Genomic DNA, 21,978 nt, shown 5'->3' on the forward strand with positions numbered 1-21,978 from the left:
CAAGGCTGTACTCGGTAATCCTGGGAGGTCATCCTTGATTTTAAAAAGCCATGCAATTAAGTACACTAGTATTATTGCAGTGTGTACTATCCAGGAAATACATAAACACTTCCACAAAGTTCACTTACTGAACATCACTTTTTTATCAATTCTGAAATGCATTTTTGTCTGCTGGCTGTAAGTAAGCAGGGATTTAAATGTTTCCACTGTGTGGGAGACCATGTGGAGCCTTTTGTTTGCTTCAAAGTTGACTTTAGATTCAGTGTTTTTAGAACACGTTTGAACTCTTTGAACTATTTTACTACATTGTCCTTTTCCATCAGCCTCGTATTTCTTAATGTAGATGCTTTGTGGATGAATCTGACTGCTAATCAATAATTGTTATTTGAACAAATTGTATGGATTTAAATAAAACGGTGGAGATATTAAGCGATTCATATTCAGATGTTGCTGCAAAGCCTGACTGATTTTAACCCTCAGGTGCAGCCTGTGGATATGCCAGTTTTCATTGTGTGCACACTAACCTTGTAAAATTGAAAGTTTTTCAGTCACAGGACTTAAATCAAATTTACCGGTCCACTCCTGTCCTTTTCTGCAAAGAAAATCACATTTGTTGAACCATAACAGTTTTACTCCAGGTCCAGTTAATCAGAACCCCTTTAAATCTGGTCTGGTTTAAATCCTGCAGATTTGATTGTGCAGCCACGTAATACTGTTAGCTAGCCCTGGTCACTGTGTGTTCAAGTGGAAGGCATACTTTTGTCAGCTCTGTTTAAGAAAAAGAAAAGGAAGCCTTCCTTGTCATCTAAATTAAAAGGTATGGGGCATGAACACCTGAAATCACCAGAGGATTTATTTTTTTAAGAATGGTAGTTAAAGGAGATTATTAGTTTCAATTAAAAATAATAAAAGAGAAATGCCTGGAAGGAGGAAATTAAAAAAAAATATTCTCAGCTGAAAAGAACCTAGACAAGCTGCTGACATTACCGAATTTTAGGGACATTTATGAGCTCATCAGTCAAAAAGAATAGACGTGTTCTCTGGGGCCAAAGCGGAGTGTCAGTCCCCTTTTCCTTTTCGAATAAATGAACAGCTGTACAATTCATTTCTGGTGTGCTGCCATCTATATTCATAACCTATTTGTCAAACGTCTAAAATCTGTGTTGGTTTCCCATTTTCTTCGTCTCAGAGAGGAGGTGTGTGGGGGGGGGGGGGAGAGGATGTGCTCAGCATTTATCACTCCAGGGAGAGAAAAGGCACTTCATTCCACTTTATACAAATGTCCCTAGCACAATTTAAATCCCATCTCTTCAAGGCTGTTGAGAGAGGCTGAGTTGTGGCTCACCAGAGGACTGAACTGAAAGAACTCCCCAGTTTCTCACCTGCCAACCTGCCTCTCTTGTTTGTTTTCGTTAGTTAGAGGGAATCTTGGCTGTTTAGATGGAGGAATTGTTCCAGGATGTTATGCTGCAAGGAGGAAACTCACTTACCCGAAGCCTGTTCCTGACATTATTGCGCTGGTGTTTCTTTAATATGACCCAGCTAATTTCATTGCATGCTCTAGTGCATCACTGTCTGAAACCAAGCTTCTAGTTCTCGGTGTTGGGACCTGTTGGGAACATATGTACATAAGGTGGTCTGGAATTACTGATTTTTCCCTTTCGGAGCATAGCAGGTAATAATAGTTGACTTCAATCAATATCCTTACTTCAAGGATTTAAAGGGTCATACTGTAAGAATGTACTTTAATAGTCTCGACTCATGACAGATGATATACTGTAAGAACATATGAAAGAGTGTTAAAAAAGAGAAAGCCATTCTGCCCATCAAGCCCATTTGGGTACAAGTGGTCTAAAAGTATAGTTGCACCCCAAAGGGCTTTGTTTTCAATGAGTCAATCTCAATTTCTGTGCAGTGTTCCATGCCTAGTGATCCAATAAAACTAAACATGGATGGAGTGCCTCACCACAGGAGTCCTCAAGACAGTTTAAAAGATAGCTGTCTTCAGGCCACTGTGACACTAAAGTGAATGGGACTGACTAGCTCCATAGTATTGTAGCACATTGCCAGCATATGCTTTTCTATATATTTTTACATTTCTCTCATGTCTCTAGCTTCATACCTTGTTACTGGGAAGCAGTTATTTGATTTTCTTGTGTATTAATATTCATGTCTGAGTACACTGTACAAGTCACTATGCATATTAATGTACTTTATTTTGTTGGTGTCTGCACCTTTTTTGTACTCTTAAGCAAGGTACTTCACCCAAAAGTGCACCAGTAAAGTACACCAGCTGTATAAATGGGTACACATGTATGTTGCTATGGATAAAAATTACAGCCATTTGCACAAAACATTTGAAAAAAAAAGTTTGTTTTCTATTTTTTGTTCTGCATTATGTGGAAAGTACATGAACTGAGGCATGACTTGGCAAAATACAGTGGTCAGAGAGGAAAAGAGGTTTTGTCCACAAACTGTTGCTCTTCAGATATCTATTTGTGCAGTTGTTTAAGAACCATACCTTTTGTAAATACACCACGGATATTTTCCCAATCTGAAACTCAAGTGACAGTCAATTTTGAAGCAAGGCCAGTCCTGCTTGGTTATTTCATTGCTGTATTTTCACTCAACAGAAAAGGGGTTCACTATCAATAGCCCATGAAGATTGAATATATCCATCTTACCGCTTCACTGACTGGGATGATTAAATGAAATGCGCTGCCTAGTCGTGGCTGACCAGTGAGCCAGGGGTTACATAAGACTATAGACTAGCCTCATCGTAAATGCATGACTTCTGTCTTTGATTGCTGTTGAAAAGGACATTTTTTTAAATTCCTCTAGGGGGTCTGCGCTATGCTTTATTTTTGGATTGACAAAGCTACGCTAAAAAAAGTGTGCAGAGTTGTTTAGCCAAGTTGAAGACGAGGATAAAGCGCATTGGTTTTTAGGATAAGCCAGCTCTCAGCTGTGGGGCTATGAATGATGTTAATGCATGGGAGTAGCAGGAACATTGATCTTAATGGCACTGGAAAAATTTCCCATCTCACAACACCTGATCTTTACAGACAATCAGAAAGCATGTGTGTGCAAGGGTTCAAGAAACTTGAATGCATAATAAAGTCAAAGCAATATAAAAAACAAGCTAAAAAGCTAAAAGCCTCCCTGTGTTACAGGCTACGTGCAGGCGGGTGAAATTTAATTCTGTATGAATTCTTATTGGGAATTCAGAGCAACCTTCTTTTGTATTAGGCTTACCTGAAGCTCTTCCATCAGTAAGGCATGGGTAAAAGTGTGTGTAATCACCATGCTGTGTCACTGGACAAAATTTATTTTCTTTATTCTATGATAAATAGAAGTGTAGGGAATGGCTGGGATTTTCAGTTTAAGCCGGGGGCAGAGAACTGAAAAGATCTTATTTAAGATTTTATTTCAAAACCCGTTTTTGAATACGTTGTTTGGGTGAGATAAAACTATTATGAAACTACTTCCAGTCAAGGGATAAAATGTTTTGATAATCTGAATAGCAAGGAATGAACACTTCAGAAAGTATTTTGCTTACACTTTGCTTCCCCTTAAGCATTTTTTGCTATCTAGATCTTACGGCTGTTTTTGCATTTTCAGAAAAAAAAAACAATCGATGCACTTAAGAGTTCGCTCTCAGATTATATATGTGTGTCTAGTGATTTTTCTGACCATGGTGAAAGTGCAATAGAACACAAATGCCATGCAAAATAAGTAACAACAGTGGCAGCTGTCTGCCTCACTAGGATAGTCATTACTGCACAAGTGCAATGAATTGACAGTGAAATAAATTAAGGGACTTGTGTTCATGAAAAGTAGAATTGGGCGTGTTTGTTTTGAATGCTGAGCTGGTACAAAGAAAACAGATCGCAGGCAAAGTACACCCTTATTACTGGGCGTGAGACGAGGCTCCAGCACCATGTATTTGATTTAAACTCCCAGAGGGCAGAGCAGCATATGTTGACCGCTGTAAGGAGGTGCCCTTCCGTGAATAGGGTCTAGTCTGAGAGGGCGATATGAAATCCAATTGTTCACTTTGACTTTGGAAGAAAAACAGCAACATGCAATTTATTTCATGTACTCCTGGCTGTAGCAGGGCAAGGGCTGTGGGAATTGCTCTCAGTTGGGTCCTGCCAGGAGCACCAGACAACAGAGTCTTAACAAAAACTGTAATTCCCAGGCCCTCTGGTATGAAGCGGTTTGAATGTGTAAGAAAATGACATTATACGGTTATTTTATTTAGATTTGACCCTTATTGCTGTGGATTTTAACGGAGCACTGTACAGAAAATGGAATTTAGTTTCCCTGATTGTTGGGGAAGTATGAGATGATTAGGATATTTTCCATTTTCATTTCTTTAATCCTGAATGTCTGATATGGTATATTGTAATATAGTAAAGGTTCAGCACCACTTGCATTTTGTCATGAAGCCTCACTCATACAAGTGCACTCTTAGCATCAGTTAACAAGTCAATATACAGTACAAACAGAATGCGATGAAATAACATTTGGATGCCCATAACCATCCTGTTCTTTTTTAAATGCAATCATTTTTAATTGTAATATGCTGAATCAGCTAATATTACAGGGAGGAGAAGGTTGCTCTGAGAGAATCCCGCAGGTCATGTCGTATTTGTCAGGCTGGCAGAGGATGCACTCGGGGAGTGTGGCACCCACGCTTGACAGAGCTCATCAGTCAAGTCGGAGGGTCAGCCACTGGCTTCCCATCTCATTGATCTCTGAGGAAAGGCGTTCCCAGCTGCACCAGCTCATTGAGACTCGACATTCCTGATGCCTGTGTGCACCTACTTTGCTGAGTGATGTGCAGAGAGATGCGTGTTCTCTTCTGTGGCTGGGTGGTGGAGCCTTTCTATTGAAACAAACTTCATGGCTTAGTGGGAGCAGATTGTATGAAAGTGAACACAATATCACCCAGCAGGTGATGCTTAAGGAAAATGTAGAATCTTCCATCTTACTTTTTGCTTGGAGAATTACTTGCCATGCATATTATGGAACTTAATTTATGAAGCTTTATTTTGTTGACTTAAAGGTACCATAGTAAGTCTTCTTATTAATGTTCATTTGTCATTATTACAATCATAGCAAATAGATGAGATTACCTCATGACAGATTGATTTTACTGTGATGTGGGAGTTTGGAACAAGATATCAAGGCATGCTGTTCAAGTCCTGGATGGATTATTTCAAGAAATGGCTGGATGGGATCCGTAGATCAATTAGCCTTTAACTACCAAACGAGTCACAGTACACTGACTAAATGGCGTCCGCTTGTCTGTAATCTTTCTTATGTTCTTAGGTTGGTTTGAGGGGAAATGCATGTACAGTCCTAAACCATCTAAGTGTATTTTCGTGTGTGTGTTCTCCATTTTTACAGTTCCTGGCAGAGGTGAATGAAGGGACCACAGGGGTGATCGTCAATTTAACCGTTGAAGACAAGGATGACCCAACTACTGGAGCCTGGAGGGCAGTATATTCCATCATAAATGGGAACCCAGGCCAGAGTTTCAAAGTCAACACCAACCCCAGCAATAATGAAGGCATGCTGTCTGTGGTGAAGGTCAGAACCATAGGACCCCTTCTATTCAGAACCCTTGCTAAGAATGAACAAATCATTTTTGCTGTATGATTCCTGTGCCATTAAGACTATTATATACAGATTATATCTACAGAAGTATAAAAGTACATACAAGTAAACATTCAAAATGTGGATACATTTTATACATCTTATTTTACAACATCATGTTGCAGAACAAGTCCTCTTATGTACCTTGTAATGTTCTTTAATGTATAGAATGCAATGCAATAATGTATTGTTATTCCTACTATGTGTTATGCATTTCAACATTATGCAAAGTGCTTTTGAATCTTTTGGAAAGAAAATTGCTATATAAATGCAAAGAATCATTATTAGTCATTTGCATTAAGTGTGGACTGCAATGAATTATAGTACTTACAACTCTAAGTTCACCTAATGTAAAACCACTATACTGCCAGATCTAAAAAGGTTAGACACAGAACTGAAAAGTCCCTACAGCAGTTATTCCATTATATAAAACAAATTGCTGATTTCTCCCTGGCTTCTAACTCATGTCCTGCTTGCTCCTCAGCCTCTGGATTATGAGATTTCTGCCTTCCACACGCTTCTGATAAAAGTGGAAAATGAGGATCCCTTAGTTCCTGATGTGTCTTATGGACCCAGTTCTACAGCTACAGTGCAGGTCACAGTCCTAGATGTCAATGAAGGTCCCATTTTCTACCCGGACCCAATGAGAGTCACCAAGCGGGAGAATATTCCCATTGGCAGCCCTGTCACTACTCTCAACGCCTCCGACCCTGACTCGCTGCAGACACAAAGCATCAAGTAAGTGAAAACTCTATTAGCTTCTGGCATCAATCAATAATGACATTTCAATCTTGATATTTACTGCTGTCTTATCTTATGAGCTAAAGGAAGAACAAGCACAGGGTAGAGAAATGCGAGTGAACTTTTTCCTTTTGAAACAGCTCCCTAAGAGTAGAGAGCAGCCTCACATGGTACACTGCACAGGAAGATATGTGGGGTTTAATCCATTTTACCCTACACCTGAGAAAGGCGGGGTGTTTTTTTTAACAGATCTCAGTGGTATTGATTGATGCCGATTGATGCAGCGTATTTTACCTATACGCTTTTGTTTGAAGCTGTAGCTCATCTGGAGAGAGTTTTGAAGAGCTGGCTTTGAGTCAGATTATCTTTACGTGAAGACCTGCATTTCTACTGTATGTGTGCTAATCATATCTTAATCAATTATATTAAGACGTTAGTTGGTAAATGGCTGAAACGGAGCTCAATAGCAGGCGTTTTGAAATATCACGGGATAAATTAAATAATTAACTTTAACAAACTTTTTCACAGTGGAATAGGGTGTCATTACACCCAGATTTCATTTTTTTTATTTTACTACAGATATTTTTTTCCTTTGCATGTAAGGTTAAAAGAATAATTTGCATGTTTTCTAGTGAGAAAATAGTTTGTCCAAATTCCCGCTATCCACTTTGTTTTCAGTTTATGTTTCAGCAGCAAATATTAACATTTTTTAAATGGACTATTTATGTTTTTTTCCCATTGTTCTTTCTCTGGCCTAGATGTGCCCAACAAGTGTTTCCGGTTACATCCAGTTGAGAGAGAGACACACACTGTAGTCTCCACCAATTTGATTTGTACAAAAAAATATTTAACCTACATTTAGAGTGTAAAGTATGATAGTTTAGCTTAGTGAAACCTAAGAATGGCTTCTATACCTACAATTACTGATCTTACAATTGCTTCTGAATAGCAAATACAATTACATTGTGTATTATAATATGCCTGGATATCTTGAGTGAAAGCAGTCTCTTAAGATACAAGAGATGCCATCAAACACAGCCTGAATGTGAGGCCTATGGATTTGGAACCGAGCATTTTTGGCCACACAATACAGAGCGAAATTTAATCTATTTTAAAAGATGCCACACAATATGTCTGATCTTAATGTAAATCACATACAGCCCATACAAATGGGGGCAGCAGGGAGCTTAATGACTTTCCGCTCAGTGGTTCTGAGTTTGATCCCAGCCTCTGACATGCATGCATGTGAAGTTGGCATGTTCTTTCCATGTTCACTTGGGTTTTGGCTGGGGGCTCTGCTTTCCTCCCACTTTCCGAAGACATGCTTGTTTTGATTGGTTACTCTCCAGCCTCTTCTCCTCCTTGTCTATCTCTCTTGTCTGCGGTGGACTGGCATTGCATCATGAGGGAGAGCAGCCATGTGTGCTCAGTTGCTGTCTTGCTTACTTAAATTCCAAGTTACTGGGCTCCTTACCAGGGTAAGCAGATAATGGATGCATGGATGGACAAATAAGAGTTATGCTCATATGTACAGTCACTTTTTCACAAAAAGGGAAATGATTTGTTGACCCTAGATGTCCCCCAGAACCGCCCGAGGGACCGAGCATTTGACGCACCAAGTCAATGTTTACTTAAGAGAAACATCACAGTTCATAGTATTTCACCGGCAAAACCCAAAAACCTTTACAGAAAATGGACAATATCAATCTAAAATAGACAACGGGGGGTTCACATAGCCGTTTTCAGAACCTAAGAACACAAAGGCCATCAATCTCAATAGCACTTTCTATATGATGACACACTTCACCAAACTTCCAAAATCCATCGATAAGTAATCAATAACCCAACAAAACATGACCGCAAAAGCAAAAACCAGTAAAAATATACTGTATATATATTCCATGTTTTTATCTTGTCCGGGGCATCAGTAAGACCATAAATACATCCCCATAAGGCCAATCTTACTGATCTCCAGACTTTCAGGAAACTAAGAGTTATTGGCTATTAGAACTGAATTTTCAAACTGACTGCCTTGAAAAAGATGTTCTGATTGGTGGAAAACACTGTCATTCACTGTATTTTCAGCCACTCAGAGCCCCTAGGGGATGGGACTTCCCCTGGGAGCCTCTTGCTGCAGTCTTGCTGTAATCCAGCTGTCAATTATTGACACAGCAGGTGGTAATCAATCAGATTCTTATCAGTGGTCATCTTTTCACACCTGAAAGCCACTCTAGAGTTTTTTTTCAATGCCTAACAGCAGAAAAAGGCTCTCTAGCAGTGCCTGAATTTTGTTTTTATAGCAATTCAATAGCTTTTACACATTTTTTATTGTCTTTCAATAATTTTTATACATTTTAGGGGGATGTGAGAAATTTCATTTCAGGTCCAGTCTTCACAAAACATGATGTAGATTTTTTTTCAAACTGTTTAAGTTTACACTTAATGCCAGGAGGGTAAGCTTCAATGTAACACCTCAACCAGGCTTCTGCTTTGTCCTGCTGCAGAGATATAACAAAAGGGAGAAAATTCCAGGTGGAAATTGGCTCTGTATCAGTAAGGCGTTAAAGCTCTGATACCACTTAGTTAATTTGTTTTAAGATGTTGCATCAATTATTTTTACATCTGCCAGGTACAGGTTGTTTATAGAATGCACTTAAAATAGAAACTTTACCATTTATATCACAGAGATATTTTATATCTTACAGTTTTAGTTGACTTATCAGACAATTTCCATCTTTTTTATATCTAGCAATCATGAGAGCAGTAGTCCACCTCACAATGCTTGTCTTTCAATGCTAAAAATATTACACAGCAGGTGATGGTTAAGAAAAGTTGCTGTATTTGATAATACTGACACTGCTGTGCACATGATACTGTACATGCGTAAACACACTGCATTTGGAATCTTTTACTGCATATAAATCTGCATTCTTTTTTTACTTCTAAAGATCTCTGCAAAATTTGTTGTTAGATGTCAAATGTTTTATATTTGCTCTTTTTTGGCATAGAGTATTTTATTTGTTCATTTGAAATTATAGAGTAATTCAGTGGAATATAATGACGCTTAATTGCTTCTGCATCAGTGGCTTATTGCTGCAATCATATTTATACAATGTATGATTATAATAATAATAAACTAATGTAAAGTTTGAAGTTTAAAATATTTAAATACTTTAAAAAACATTAAGAAAAACTTATTTCATTTTATCTTATTTTTTGCTTTTTTAATTTGTTTTTTTAAGCACGTTTCATTTCCTCTCAAACTTTATATCCAGTGTAGAGTTTAATGTAAGGTTATCTATTTCCTAGAACTTTTCCTCATATTTTTCTAGTGATGGAACTGTAGTTTTTGTTCTGTAGAATATTTATCACACTGTGTAAAAGAAAATTCATCAAGAGAAATTCAAAATGTCAAAAGTATTCCTCTGTCTCGAGCCTCATCCCAATTCAAATTACTTTAAAGCTTGAGGGATCTGCTCAGTACCTTTATCAAGTTCAAATATATTTTGTCATACAATTGCAGTTTTCTGTAACTTCTAATTTAAAAAAATGCTTTCCTGAAGCAAAATTAATTTTAGATTTAATAAGAAATTCATTCATTGAGACAGTATTTTCAAGCCACGAGAATATGCTGAAGTGTAACACATCTTCTTTGCACTTCTGAAGAGCTCCTCAAATCTTGTCATTAGATGCTAAATGGTGTCAACAAAAGCCAGCTCATGGGTATGGAAAACAACTTTTGCGTGAGCCCATTTTTCACTATGGAACAAGTGTTTCATCGCCACATTTCAGTTTAGAAGGTAATTCAGTAGAGTATAATTGCACTTAAACAGGTTTAAGGTTTTCTAATAACCTGTGTGGCCTACTGCTTTAATCTTGTTTTTCTCTTTTCATGCCACTGCCAGATGCTTTTTTGAAAAAAGAATCCGCAATTACTTTAGCTTTTACCCTATAAAACATTAATCATTTTTGACATTCCCAAACAGTGGGAGGTGCATAATATTAAATAGCTTTTATGGTAATCTGCTTCTATATATTTTTTTCTAGAACTACTGCAATTATGACCACATAATCTAACCTTTTGAATAATATTAATGTTAGCATTAATTTTAAACAGCAAGGTGTAAATAACCAAACCTTTCAGCCCCTTGTCAACTTTCATGATCACCTGTGTCAACCCATCAAACTTAAAGTACACTTCTTATTTCTTTTTTCCCCTTATGTTTATTACAGGACAGAGAGGATATCTGATAACATAAAAAGAACAAACAAGAATAGGCCATTCACTCCACCATCATTGTTAGTAGCTGATTGATCCATTTAAGGACATTTTTTGAAAGACACCACAACATTTATAAATGCACTATCAAGTAGTTTTTACTTGCATCCTCTTGTACGTCATTGCCATCTATTAATCAATGGCTACATGTCCTGTTCCTGAGTTCTGTGTATTTTGAAAATATTATAATTCCTAGTGTCATGCTATAATCTACTAGAATCATACTGGGAGGCACAGTTGTTAGCATTGCTGCCTAATAGAGCTGGGGTCCTGGTTTCACTTCCGAACCTAAGGTGCTATCTGCATGGGGTTTGCATGTTCTCATTGAGTTCAGGTGGTTTTTCTCTGGGTCCTCTGGTTTCTTCCCACAGTTCAGATACATACTGGTCAATTGGTATCTGCCCAGCAATGGACTGGTGTCCCGTCCCAGGTTTGCTGGGATAGGTTCCAGCTCCCCTGTGACCTTAATTGGGTTAAGCACTTAAAAAATGGATGAATGGATAATTTCTAGTGCTTTAGGTAAAACTATCAGGAAGAATCACCGAGTAAGTTGTAATGAGAAGAACTGCATAGGAACAACTTACTTTCAAATAAGAATTATTAATGGGTTAAGGTGTTTTTCCAGGACACAACTCTATTAAGCACCGGCCATGAATATTCTTCAACAAACACCCCTTGCGGTTGTGCCTTCACAGGCTGCCTTTTTAAGAATGGAGAAAAACTCTTCTGAACCCTTTTGATCTTTCAGCAGTAGCCTTGCTTTAATGTTTTTTTTTTACCTAAGGGCTATCATAAGAGAGCTTTGTTGAAGTCTGCTTGCCATTGCCTTGTTTTCTAATAGCACCATCTCTGAAAAAAAGGTAAAAGCTTGTTCCTCTAGAGTTGTGAAGTTTGCTGACGAGGTGAAATGTAATTGGATACCCTGTGAATTTGTAATGGAAAGTGCCACTTCTTAAAAATGTTAAAGGGTCAAGTCAAAAACATGCAATGCTATAAAGGTAGTTTTTTTCTTTCAGCTTTGTTCTCTGCTTAGTTGATGTAGGGGCTTGAACTCAGAGTCTGGATTCTGTAATAGTATACATGATACAACGATGAAAATGAGGTATTTTTAACTCTTTTATACCTTCCCTCATTTCTTTCAACCCCTTTCTTTATTTCTTTTTCCTTGATGCTACATGTTGAAAGCCATCTGCATGGATGCATTGCAAGACTTATTTACAACATGTCAGGCACTTGCAGTAGACTCTAGCAGCCATGGATGAATTACACACAGGAGCTGTGATTCCATTTTTTTCCTGATAGGTCTATGATGCTTCATGAGAATGTTCATTTCAAGACACTGGAATTAATTAACACCTACGTTGCATGCTCTCTGTAAGAGACCCAGAGCTGGGCTTAAAAATAGAAGCCCTATATGTGGATTACAGTATTTAATTAATGTATTTTTAAGCATATTTTTTAAAAAATCAGGTTGTATTCCCTATTATGTTGGTAGTACAGTACATGTATAGAGCCCTGCTGATGGTACACGGCCATGGAACATACAGCAGCTTCAAATGCCTGCCTGTTTAGGAGAACATTTCCAGTTTGGATTGGAGGGAATGGTTTTGTTCTGGAGTTGCTTTGACAAATAAGTTTGTACAATACAATACAATGACACAATGACTTGCCATCTGTATGTGTCAAGGCAAGAAACTGTATAAGACTGTGTTCTTTAAATCTAAGACTTTCAGGGCAATGAAGTTTATGCTTATTGTTTTTTTTTAAACTTATTTTAGAAGCTGTTCTAAGGACTGCATTACAGAAGGTGTCTAAAAACTAATAACAACAGCAGTCTGTTCAGTCTGCCTCAATCAACAGCATTGCCCTTGGGTCAAATGCTTGTTGAAACAATTTCCTTTTACTTTGCAAAAAAGCATGAATGACAAATCAGAAGGCAATACAGGATGTTTAACAGCAAGCACCGGTGTCAGTACCATTCATGTCTTTAATGTTTAATTTAATGTTTTAAACTATACCTGTTGCACTTTATTAAGCATCTTCCCATTTTCTTTCTTGGGTTATTTAGGGCTGTTGTGACAAGAAAATACCCTTAACAAATCCTCACTGCATGTACATAATGCCATTTAAGAGAAAAAATAAATTGCCGTTGTGACAGCTATAGACACCACAACCAGTGAAAGTGATGATAGGAATGAAACATGATGTAAAACAATTAAATCTGTGTCACAACAAGCGCAGTGCTGTAGTGAGTCCTTAACCGGTTGACATACTGTACGTTCATACATTTACAGGTTTGAGTAACTCTAATTTAAGTACTGAAGCACAAGAAAATACAGTATGATGTAGTTTGGGTTGTACATTCATTATTATTTCAAATATACAGGCAATTTTAGTAATTTCCAAAAGGTGCAAGCAACCCTTTTTATTGCTCATCCTTTTAACAGTTACACTCCAGAAGAGACATGAAAGGTGCTGAATTCTGTCATTATGGTTTCTAATACATTACTTTTGCAATATTAACAGTGAAAGAAAGTTATTATCCAAAACATGCTTTTAAAATTGTTTTGCTTCCAAACAGAAATGGTGGTACCAAACAATTTGCAGGAGAAAAAAGTTTTATTTTAGCTGAGAGCCCTGTGGCTGAATTAACTACACATTTGACCTACAGTACCCTGGTATTGAATGTCAGTTGTTATGTTTTATGAATCTCCTCCACATGTAAAGGCTCATGCTAGTTACTGGGGAAAAACGAAAAATAAAGCCCACTACTAAGCAATATGGTTTAATTCAGCAAAGATATTTGGTCTTTTAAAATGAAGGGATGAAGTTATATTTAAGAACACTCTTTTTCAAGGTATATATAAACCCAAGCAGGTAGTGCATCTGTACAAATCTGCCCTAACAAGAAGAGATTATAGGGTTGCTGGATATAGCACTCTCACTTTAGATTATTCATGAAGCTCTGCTTTATTTATGACTGGCCTGTCTGGCTTGGAATTTCATAGGCAGTGGATTTGTCAGGCTAATTTTCTAAAAGCAAGATCAAATGGCATTGTAATGCCCATGCTATGATAGTCTAACAACAATGAAAGGAATGTCTGCAAAGTTATTGAACATTAATCCTTCAAATAGGAAAGAGCAGGCTTTAGGGTTTATATGTGTTTAGTGTCTTTAGTTGCTCTTTTCCTCCTCCTCCAGTGATGTCATTATCCAGTAGTATGGGTGTGAAAATCTGAACAGTACTGGAAACACCTGGAGAGTGTGCAGCACCTTCAGTGATGCTTGTGTGATGCTGATTATGTTGAGCGCGATTGCCCTGGCAAGAAAGATGATGAATGAGATAACACAAGAGAAAGTCATGGGGGCTCCTTCCTGCCCATTCAAAACACCTAGCATGTTTGCAGTTGAGCATGTAGATTTAGGAACTGTCTGCTCAATGATGGCAGTGTTCACAGCATGAAATGACTGTGTAAGAGGCTACCATCATAGTACTTGAAGGACTGCTGTCTGAAGCATCATAATTACAACCTGAGTTCCATCCACCCTCCTGTCTACCCAGAAAATTGTTGTGGGCTGAACTGTATATAATTCTAATATTGGTAGTTTGATTCAGCAGTTCTATTACCCTGGTTAACAGTACAGTCTGTAATAGGCGGAGGCTCATATTAGCTAACAGTTGACATCCATGTCAATAACTGAGGGTAACAATGTCAAAGATGGTAGATAGTCAGTGTTTTGTGACAATGAAGTCAACAAATGTATTATCACCTTTATAGTTTTGTCTCACATGTAGGATAGATGCATTCCCAGTAGATGTACTGTAGGTCATCTTTGCTGCAGGTCATCGTGAAGCAGTACCACAGACATCATACTGCATGTTAGAATGCCCTGCCATTTGATTTGACTGGAGTTCGCTTTTTAGCAGATTGAATGATTGGGGCTTGGCAATGCAGATTGGCCTGAAAACAACTAAATAATAAATAACATGGATATTCTGTGTTAGAAAAGTACCTGGTAAAAGAATCCATTACACACAGTGACAAGGGCAATGCAGTTTGGCTCTTGGTACATTCCCTTCGAAGTCACACAGCAGAATGGATACAACGAATCGACCTAGGCAGTACTGAAATATGAATATTGAGATTGGGGTCATTTTCGTGAACTATTTGTAGATCCAGAACAGTGGCTGAAACAAGGAGCTTCGCAGCCCAACTTTACAGTATTTGCACTCTCCACCAAAATGTCTGATATGTTTATTCCGGCTATAAACATTTCCAGAAAATGTTTATTATTATGGTTTACGGCTGGTACAGTATATTTTATATTAAATTCTAGCAGTCTGGGGCTTACCTTTCTATTCATTTCCATTGTTCCACATTACAGAATCTTAATCAATACTTTCATTTACCTGAGTTTGTAAGAAGGTGTCAGTCAAGCTTAGAACCCTCTATGTATGTGATAGCATACAGTCGGTGCTTTGTGAATTCTAAGAAGATCCCTTCGGTGTCTGCAAAGTGTATGGTCCCAGATTACATATTTGGTATTGCACATCTGATATTTAAGACCGCAACTTAAAGGCCATCTTCGTAGCTGCATTGCAAACATGATAAGATGACCGTTATTTATTTGCCTGAGCTCAATATGCTGCAAGGATGTGATTCAATTCCAGATTTTGTTTTTCACACTCCCATTTTCATAAGGGCTAAGCCTGTCTTGAGTAAACGGGGAGCCAGGGCATGTCTGTCATTGTGGATTAATGCCAGGGAAGGGAAACGGTCAGCTCTGGGATTATAGCCTTTCCTGGGTTTCATTAATTTAAATTACACTGAGACACTCTGCCCCCCGTATGATTCCAAAATTCAGCAAGAATAATGAGATTCTGTACGAGTTATAATCCTGCAGGTTATTAAAGAGACCTACAGTACAAAGGAGTTTTCCTGGCATTAGTCTTTCTTATCGCTGACCTCAGACAGGGAGAGAGTTGCCCTTCTTCTCCTTTCTCCTCATGCGTTGTTACATTTTTAGCATCCTGGTGTGAGCCTCGTGTTGTGTTCTTTTTTTATTTTCAATTTAAAAGCTGCTCCTAAAATACAGCTGATTGATTTTCTTGTAAATGCAACAGTCACCTCGAGGCACATGGGTGTGCACAAGGATACGTTTTGTAAAGCACTTACTCCCCATAGGAATATCACTTTTACATTTGGTAATGTTGAATAAGGCCTGCAGTTTTGTGCACAAGCTTCCTTTTTAATTAGTCTGCTGAAATAGTTTCAACCTTTTCACAAATCTTTTTTTTTATTTCACAGTATGCTCAATAACATCTCTTTTTGGGGCTCATTAAGGGTAGAAAAATATCATTTCATTCTTAATACTAAAGGAATTTACTGACTTAATGGCATGGCTTATAATTTAAGGATGGATGTGCTCTTGTACTCCAATACCCTGGCCTGTTTCTGATTCGTTAACACACTGGGAGTATCTTATTAATATTAAATTAATAAGATAATCACATGTTAATATTGCAACATTAAAGCCTGAGACCTGAGATCCTTATAGCAGCTCTAGAGGAACTGTAGCGTGTTCTCCATACAGAGGGAGGTTAGCAGGAATAATATGTACAGTGTACAGTACATGCACTAGAGAAAAAAGTTGTTAAATTTTCTCTTCATGGTGTATTAAGTCTCTGCAGTGTGCCTCTTTCCAGCCATTGAATTTTACTTTGTTATACAATGCTGCTGTTTGTCCTAGCATGGGTCCATAAGCACAGAGGCATATATTACATAAATTGCACTTCCTGAGAACAACCTGACCGAGAGACTCTCGGAACACAGTAGGGTGGTGGGAGAAGGAAACTAGCACGCAATTACTTTAATGAGAACAATTGTTTCTAAACAGCTAAGCCAGGAAAATTTGTCAGTTTTTGCCTGAAGAGTGGGATAATCCTTCTCAAGTATTTTTCTGTGTTTAATAATGCCATCTTGCATAATTAATTGGCCTATTGCATCTATCTGAAGTATTTTTGAGAGGCTGCTTCTCCAGTGATACAGTTTGGAAAACAGTAAAGTATCTCTTTAATAGATGTTTTTATATTTTTCTATGCATTTTTCATGAAGTATTTTTGCATTTTTATTTCAGTTGGATGTGCACAAGCTTTTCCTCTGTTAGGTCTTGAGCTTATCTTGTGGATGTAATACTGAGGTGAGAATTTAAAGAGCTGCACTTTCAAATGAACTGCATGTCTAAGTATGACATCGGCAGAGGTCTGTAATATTGCAATTGGAAGACAATTACAATTATTTAACTGCAATTACAACAACAAGTACGTGTACTTGGTACACCTTGTTCACCTGCTACACCTTGGATTAACCTTCATTCAGTTCCACCAAAAGCTCTTTCATCCTGCCATTTGAATCCTTTATTAAGGGAGGTGTTGCAAAGGGCAGTCCGGTTTAAACAACCCCTGAGGGCTGTGGAGTCCTTCACATACAGTGTGTATTGCTGCTCACAATTCATCTATCAGCAGAAACCATGAAAAACCATGTTGAATTAAGAATGGTAGGAAGTGCACATCCATCCTGCACTGAGACACTGATCATATCACCATGTACAGTACGTGCCACCTTAGAGCTTTTTTCAGGCTTCATTTCTATGCCCAAGGTTGGTTAGAAATAGCTTTCTAAGTAGTAGGAAAGGGTCACACATTATTAAGGCTGGGAGAAATGTCATCAGCTAATATTTTTATATTAATTAAAATAATCAGAGACAGAAAATATGCAAGCGAAAAAAGAAGATACAGAAGCCTAATTGAAGCTATCATAAATTGTTTACCACCGTATTAATTAAGGTTTATGATTTTCAATGGCTGCAATACACTTGGTTTTTGTACTTTATTATGGTAATACATTTTATTTTATGCACTCTGCTGCTGAGACATAATTATTTATGTAAATTTGGAGCTGTGGTGTCTATTTTCTTTAAGGGATAATAACCACGTTCTTTGTAATCAGTACCAAGTGATGAGACCTGAGAGATGGGGAATTATGTTAGCTAAAGTTTACTGTTGCACTGAGGCAGAAATAAATATTAAGTCAATGCATTCATGTAGATCCCACTGCATTATTTTTAAAAGCAGATAAAAGCAATTATGAATAGGAGACATGTAATTACATTAATAACTGTGCTGGTGAGGATTTACTTCTTTATGCTAGCAGGAAGTTTCCTTCTTCTTTTGTAATCATAGTGGTCTGTGACACATGCAGACAGTACTTGAAAAGTCTTCAGAAGTTCCGAACTGCTCAGTAAAGGGTCCTCAGATCCCTGTCCCTCCTGTGGAGGGGTGTGATTCAAAGTGGGAATCCCTTCTGCGTGAGTGACTGTGGATCGCAGCTTCCAGCCTGGTTGTTCAAATGATGTGTGTCTGGAATGTTTCACCTCACCTGCAATGCATATTTGAAATAGTAAAGTTGTTTTAAAATTCTGCCATTATGCCATCATAAAATATAATAATGCAGATATACGTAATTTAGAAGCTTTGACACAGAATGCTTGCCAGAAAAATTGTATAGGCTGTGTAAAGTACATAGTGTAAGTGGTATCCCGAGTCAGCTTCACTCACAGAAAACGAAACCCTTAGATTATCAATCAAAAGAGTTATATTGAATATACCTTGGGTCCATCCATTCCACAAGCTTTGCAAACATGGAGTGATCCTTTATACAGTACGTTATCTGTAAGTGTTTCCTACTTGGCAAGTGTTGACACTGGAGGGCAATTATTACAAACACAGCCTGTTACTACACACTGTGTGCTGCGAAAACCCTGGGGCTTACACCAGACAACACTTCAAAGATGCTGAATTCCCCAGAACTATAGGTTAAGCACTGTGTATCAACTGATTTGTTTTTATGAGCTTTTTAATAATGATTAACTAAGCAGCAAGTTATAAAAAGAGTGTCGGTTAGAGATGCTTCATAAAACGTAACACTATCATAAGACTTTTTCTTCCGGTGGGGAGATTCTTAAAAAACACTTAATTTAACTGACTAAAAAATCATTTCATTAGCATTTAAAGGGCACTGTGGTATGGGTGAACAGTTTAATAACTAGGCTACAGCTTTAATCATATTTTTTTGATACAGTGCATTGTTTCTATTTCCTGTTTCTTTAATTACAGTTACACTGAAGTGATATCAGCTATCAGGTGATTTGTATTAACTGTCAGTGTTGTGCAGTAATTAGATATCAGGTAGATTGTTCCAGTTTTCATCTAGCATTTTTTCTGTCTGCAAATGTTTTCTGTTCTGTATGTGTAGAGACAATGGTGATCTTTCAGCCAGACATTGAATTTCCATGGTCCACAAAAAAAAATGCTCACCATTTCCAGTCCAGTTTCCTCCACTGGTTACATGCTGATCTTGTAAGAATGTGAATCCATGTGTAGCAACGCTCAAGGTATCTTATCTTGAATATCAGTTGCTGTCAGTTTGCAGACAAGTTGTTCAGCCGTCTCCAAGTCTGACTGGGGTTATTCCTGTTGGCTGACACCTGGTATATTTATTTTTGTTTCTCACTTGATAAAATTATGTACAGTACTTTTGTCAAAGTAAATAAAGTCTTGCAACGACAAATTGTTTTCTAAACACAGCTGAATCTTAAAGGGTTTTTAATGGTGTAACAAAAACACCAGGGTGTAAATGTTTGTTCTATGAATTCATTAGAGAATTTGATTGATGAGCCTTACTTGTTGTAGTGGGTGTTAATAATTTATTTTACCTTTCTGCGGTTTTATGTGCTTCTTTTCTTGAAACTTGTAAAACACTGTTGCTAAGCAACTGTAACAATGTTAAGCAGTGGTATGCTAATTTACATGCCACTTGTAAACTGAGCCTTAGGCTCAAAGGCAGCTCCTGAGTATCACTTCCTTGTGACATGCAATCGAAACAACATACCGAACTGACGAAACGAACGTGGGGAGCCAGAATACCAAAACTGGTTTTTAATAGAGAAAAGAGGTCTAGCGATCAGTAGAATCAGTGACAGATAAAGCCATCTTTTGGCTTAGCTGCACATCTTAAGAGCTCCAGAAAATGACATTTAAACAGTCTTAAAGGAGTAAATTTTGCTTATATTATTTTATTGCTTTGCGTTTTATGACTTTCTGAGCCAGTTGAGTAGTTTGATTACTTGCAGTTTGCCTCCTGTCTTCCCTCTGTTGCTCCTCGTTATGACCGACCGGACATGTCTCCCCCCCTTGCCTCTGTTTATGACAGACGAATCAAACAGAAAGCTAAGCAGGTGTCCACTGTCCCCTCCCACCCCGCCGGCTCCTTTTTTATACTGCTTCCGTCATGGTGGAGCTTTCAAAGTATCAAACGTAGCACTGCTCAGTTCTGAAACTGCACCTCTTCAGATGCCATCAAGCACCTCAGACTGGATCTTGGTCGAAGCGCCATGTGGGAGTGAATGAAGTGCTCTTGATCTTTGTATTTTAATGCTTTGAGGCGAAGATTGACTGATTGTGTAATGTGTAGCGAATGTGTAAGTGTAAAATTATTGTTTCTGTTGTTGTTGGGTTTTTTATTAGGGCTGCACTGGGACACCATTCTAATCAGCTTTGTTAACATGGCTGTAAAGTATTGAATACTACTATTCAGGACTTCTGTTTGTAATTAGAGTTTTTCATAGGCTTCAGCGTATCCTGTCTATGCCATGTGTTTCTGACAAAATGTCTGTTTTACTGGATCTCATTGTCCCTCCAGCTCGTACTAATGGTAAATGGACTATGATCATTCATATGCTGAATTTGGAGAATGCAACTAGGATGAGGGAGGAGATTAGAAAACTCTACCTAAAGCTGCTCAGGCTGTTTTGCTTGAGGTTTCTATTGGGTTTTTTTTTTACAGACACCCCAAATCAAGTTATTGATGGTCCATCTCCTACAAACACTTGTATACTAGTCTAGTCTGTTTTAGAATGGTCATAGTAATCCTTCAGTCCTTTTCTCTATTATTAATAAAACCAGCTAATCGGTCTGCTTTTGCTCTTTTTAGAGCAATGTAAGTTGTTTAATTTGTCCCCAACAAAATGCCTAAAGCTATTGACCAGTTGCTGACCCCATTGCCTGCCATCGCAACAGCAACACATCCTACTCTGTTGTCGCAGGTCTGAGTTTCTCTTATTTTGCTGCTGTTGATGCTGACTGTGTCCTGGATGCTATTTTTGCACCTTGCCAGCTCTTTGTCCATGTCTCACTAACCTCATGGAAAAATTGTCCTGTTTCTACTGACTTGAAGTCTGTTGCAATTACATCTGTGTTAAAGCTGGTTAAGATCCACAGGTACTTAACAACTACTATCCTCTTTCCAATTTCACTTTAACAAAACTGGTGATGGAAGCTAAGTAACAATCTTTTTGTACCTTGAATCTAATGAGCATTGAACACGTTCAGTCAGGGCTTAGAGACACAAAACTGAAAAAGCCCTCTGTAAGGCAGTTAATGTGCTAATGGCATCTGACTGGGTCACTAAATATTCCTTTCCTGGAAACGACTGAGAGTCCAGAGTGCTGGTGTTGTTTATGTTTGGGTTTGGCTTTATACTGATCGTCTTCTCAGATAAATTTACACCTGTGGAGAAAACTCTGGGGTTTGCATGGAATGGGGAAAGGGGATTTATTTCTCCTAGATCTCAAATGAGTTGGAAGAATGGCTCTATTGCAAAATGGAGAGGAATAGAAATAGTTGAAAGGAATGTAATCTTAGTGCAGAGTTTATTTATTACTGTTAGAGGCATTTAAAATAGTTGTAAATGTTGTAAACATATGAATTTATGGATTTGAAAAATTTGAAAAAAGATAAACAAGAACTACTATTAATACAAATAACACAGCACACAGACTTTAGTATGAATAACATAGTGTCTCTAGAATCTGACTGATGAAAGGATTAAGTTTGTACTTTTAATACATAAGTCACTCTGCGGTTGTATCATATGAAATCTGTTTTTACGCCAAGCAAGAGATTCATGTGTTCCCAGGCCCATTCCTGGAGAGTCTTAGTCCTTCAGGAGGTCATTACAGCACAATTATTTAATAATCTATATAGGTTAATTAGTGGCTTAAGTGGAGCAATTTAATGGATTTTCAAAGCTCTTGAGTATGAAGTTGAGTTGAGTTGGGAAATCTCGATAAGGATCCTTTAGTGAAATGTCCCATAAGATCTGTAAAGCACATTAGAATGTAAAGCGTGTTATACAGTATCTGACATTTACAGTAAGCAAGATGTCTGGATAAAA

The 21,978-nt window shown here is 37.8% G+C and overlaps 1 protein-coding gene across 1 annotated transcript in view; it reads left to right on the forward strand.

The window, feature by feature from the left end:
• Positions 1-21,978, forward strand: part of cdh13 (cadherin 13, H-cadherin (heart)) — a 405,276-nt gene that overhangs the window by 319,829 nt on the left and 63,469 nt on the right. Inside the window, exons 9-10 of the mRNA XM_088614488.1 lie at positions 5,416-5,598; positions 6,149-6,402. Of these exons, the coding sequence (XP_088470614.1) occupies positions 5,416-5,598; positions 6,149-6,402 (437 nt within the window). The remainder of the gene's footprint in view (positions 1-5,415; positions 5,599-6,148; positions 6,403-21,978) is intronic.

This window comes from Lepisosteus platostomus, chromosome 20 (assembly GCF_059453375.1).
Source record: "Lepisosteus platostomus isolate fLepPlt1 chromosome 20, fLepPlt1.hap1, whole genome shotgun sequence".
In the NCBI taxonomy this organism is placed as follows: Eukaryota; Metazoa; Chordata; class Actinopteri; order Semionotiformes; family Lepisosteidae; genus Lepisosteus; species Lepisosteus platostomus.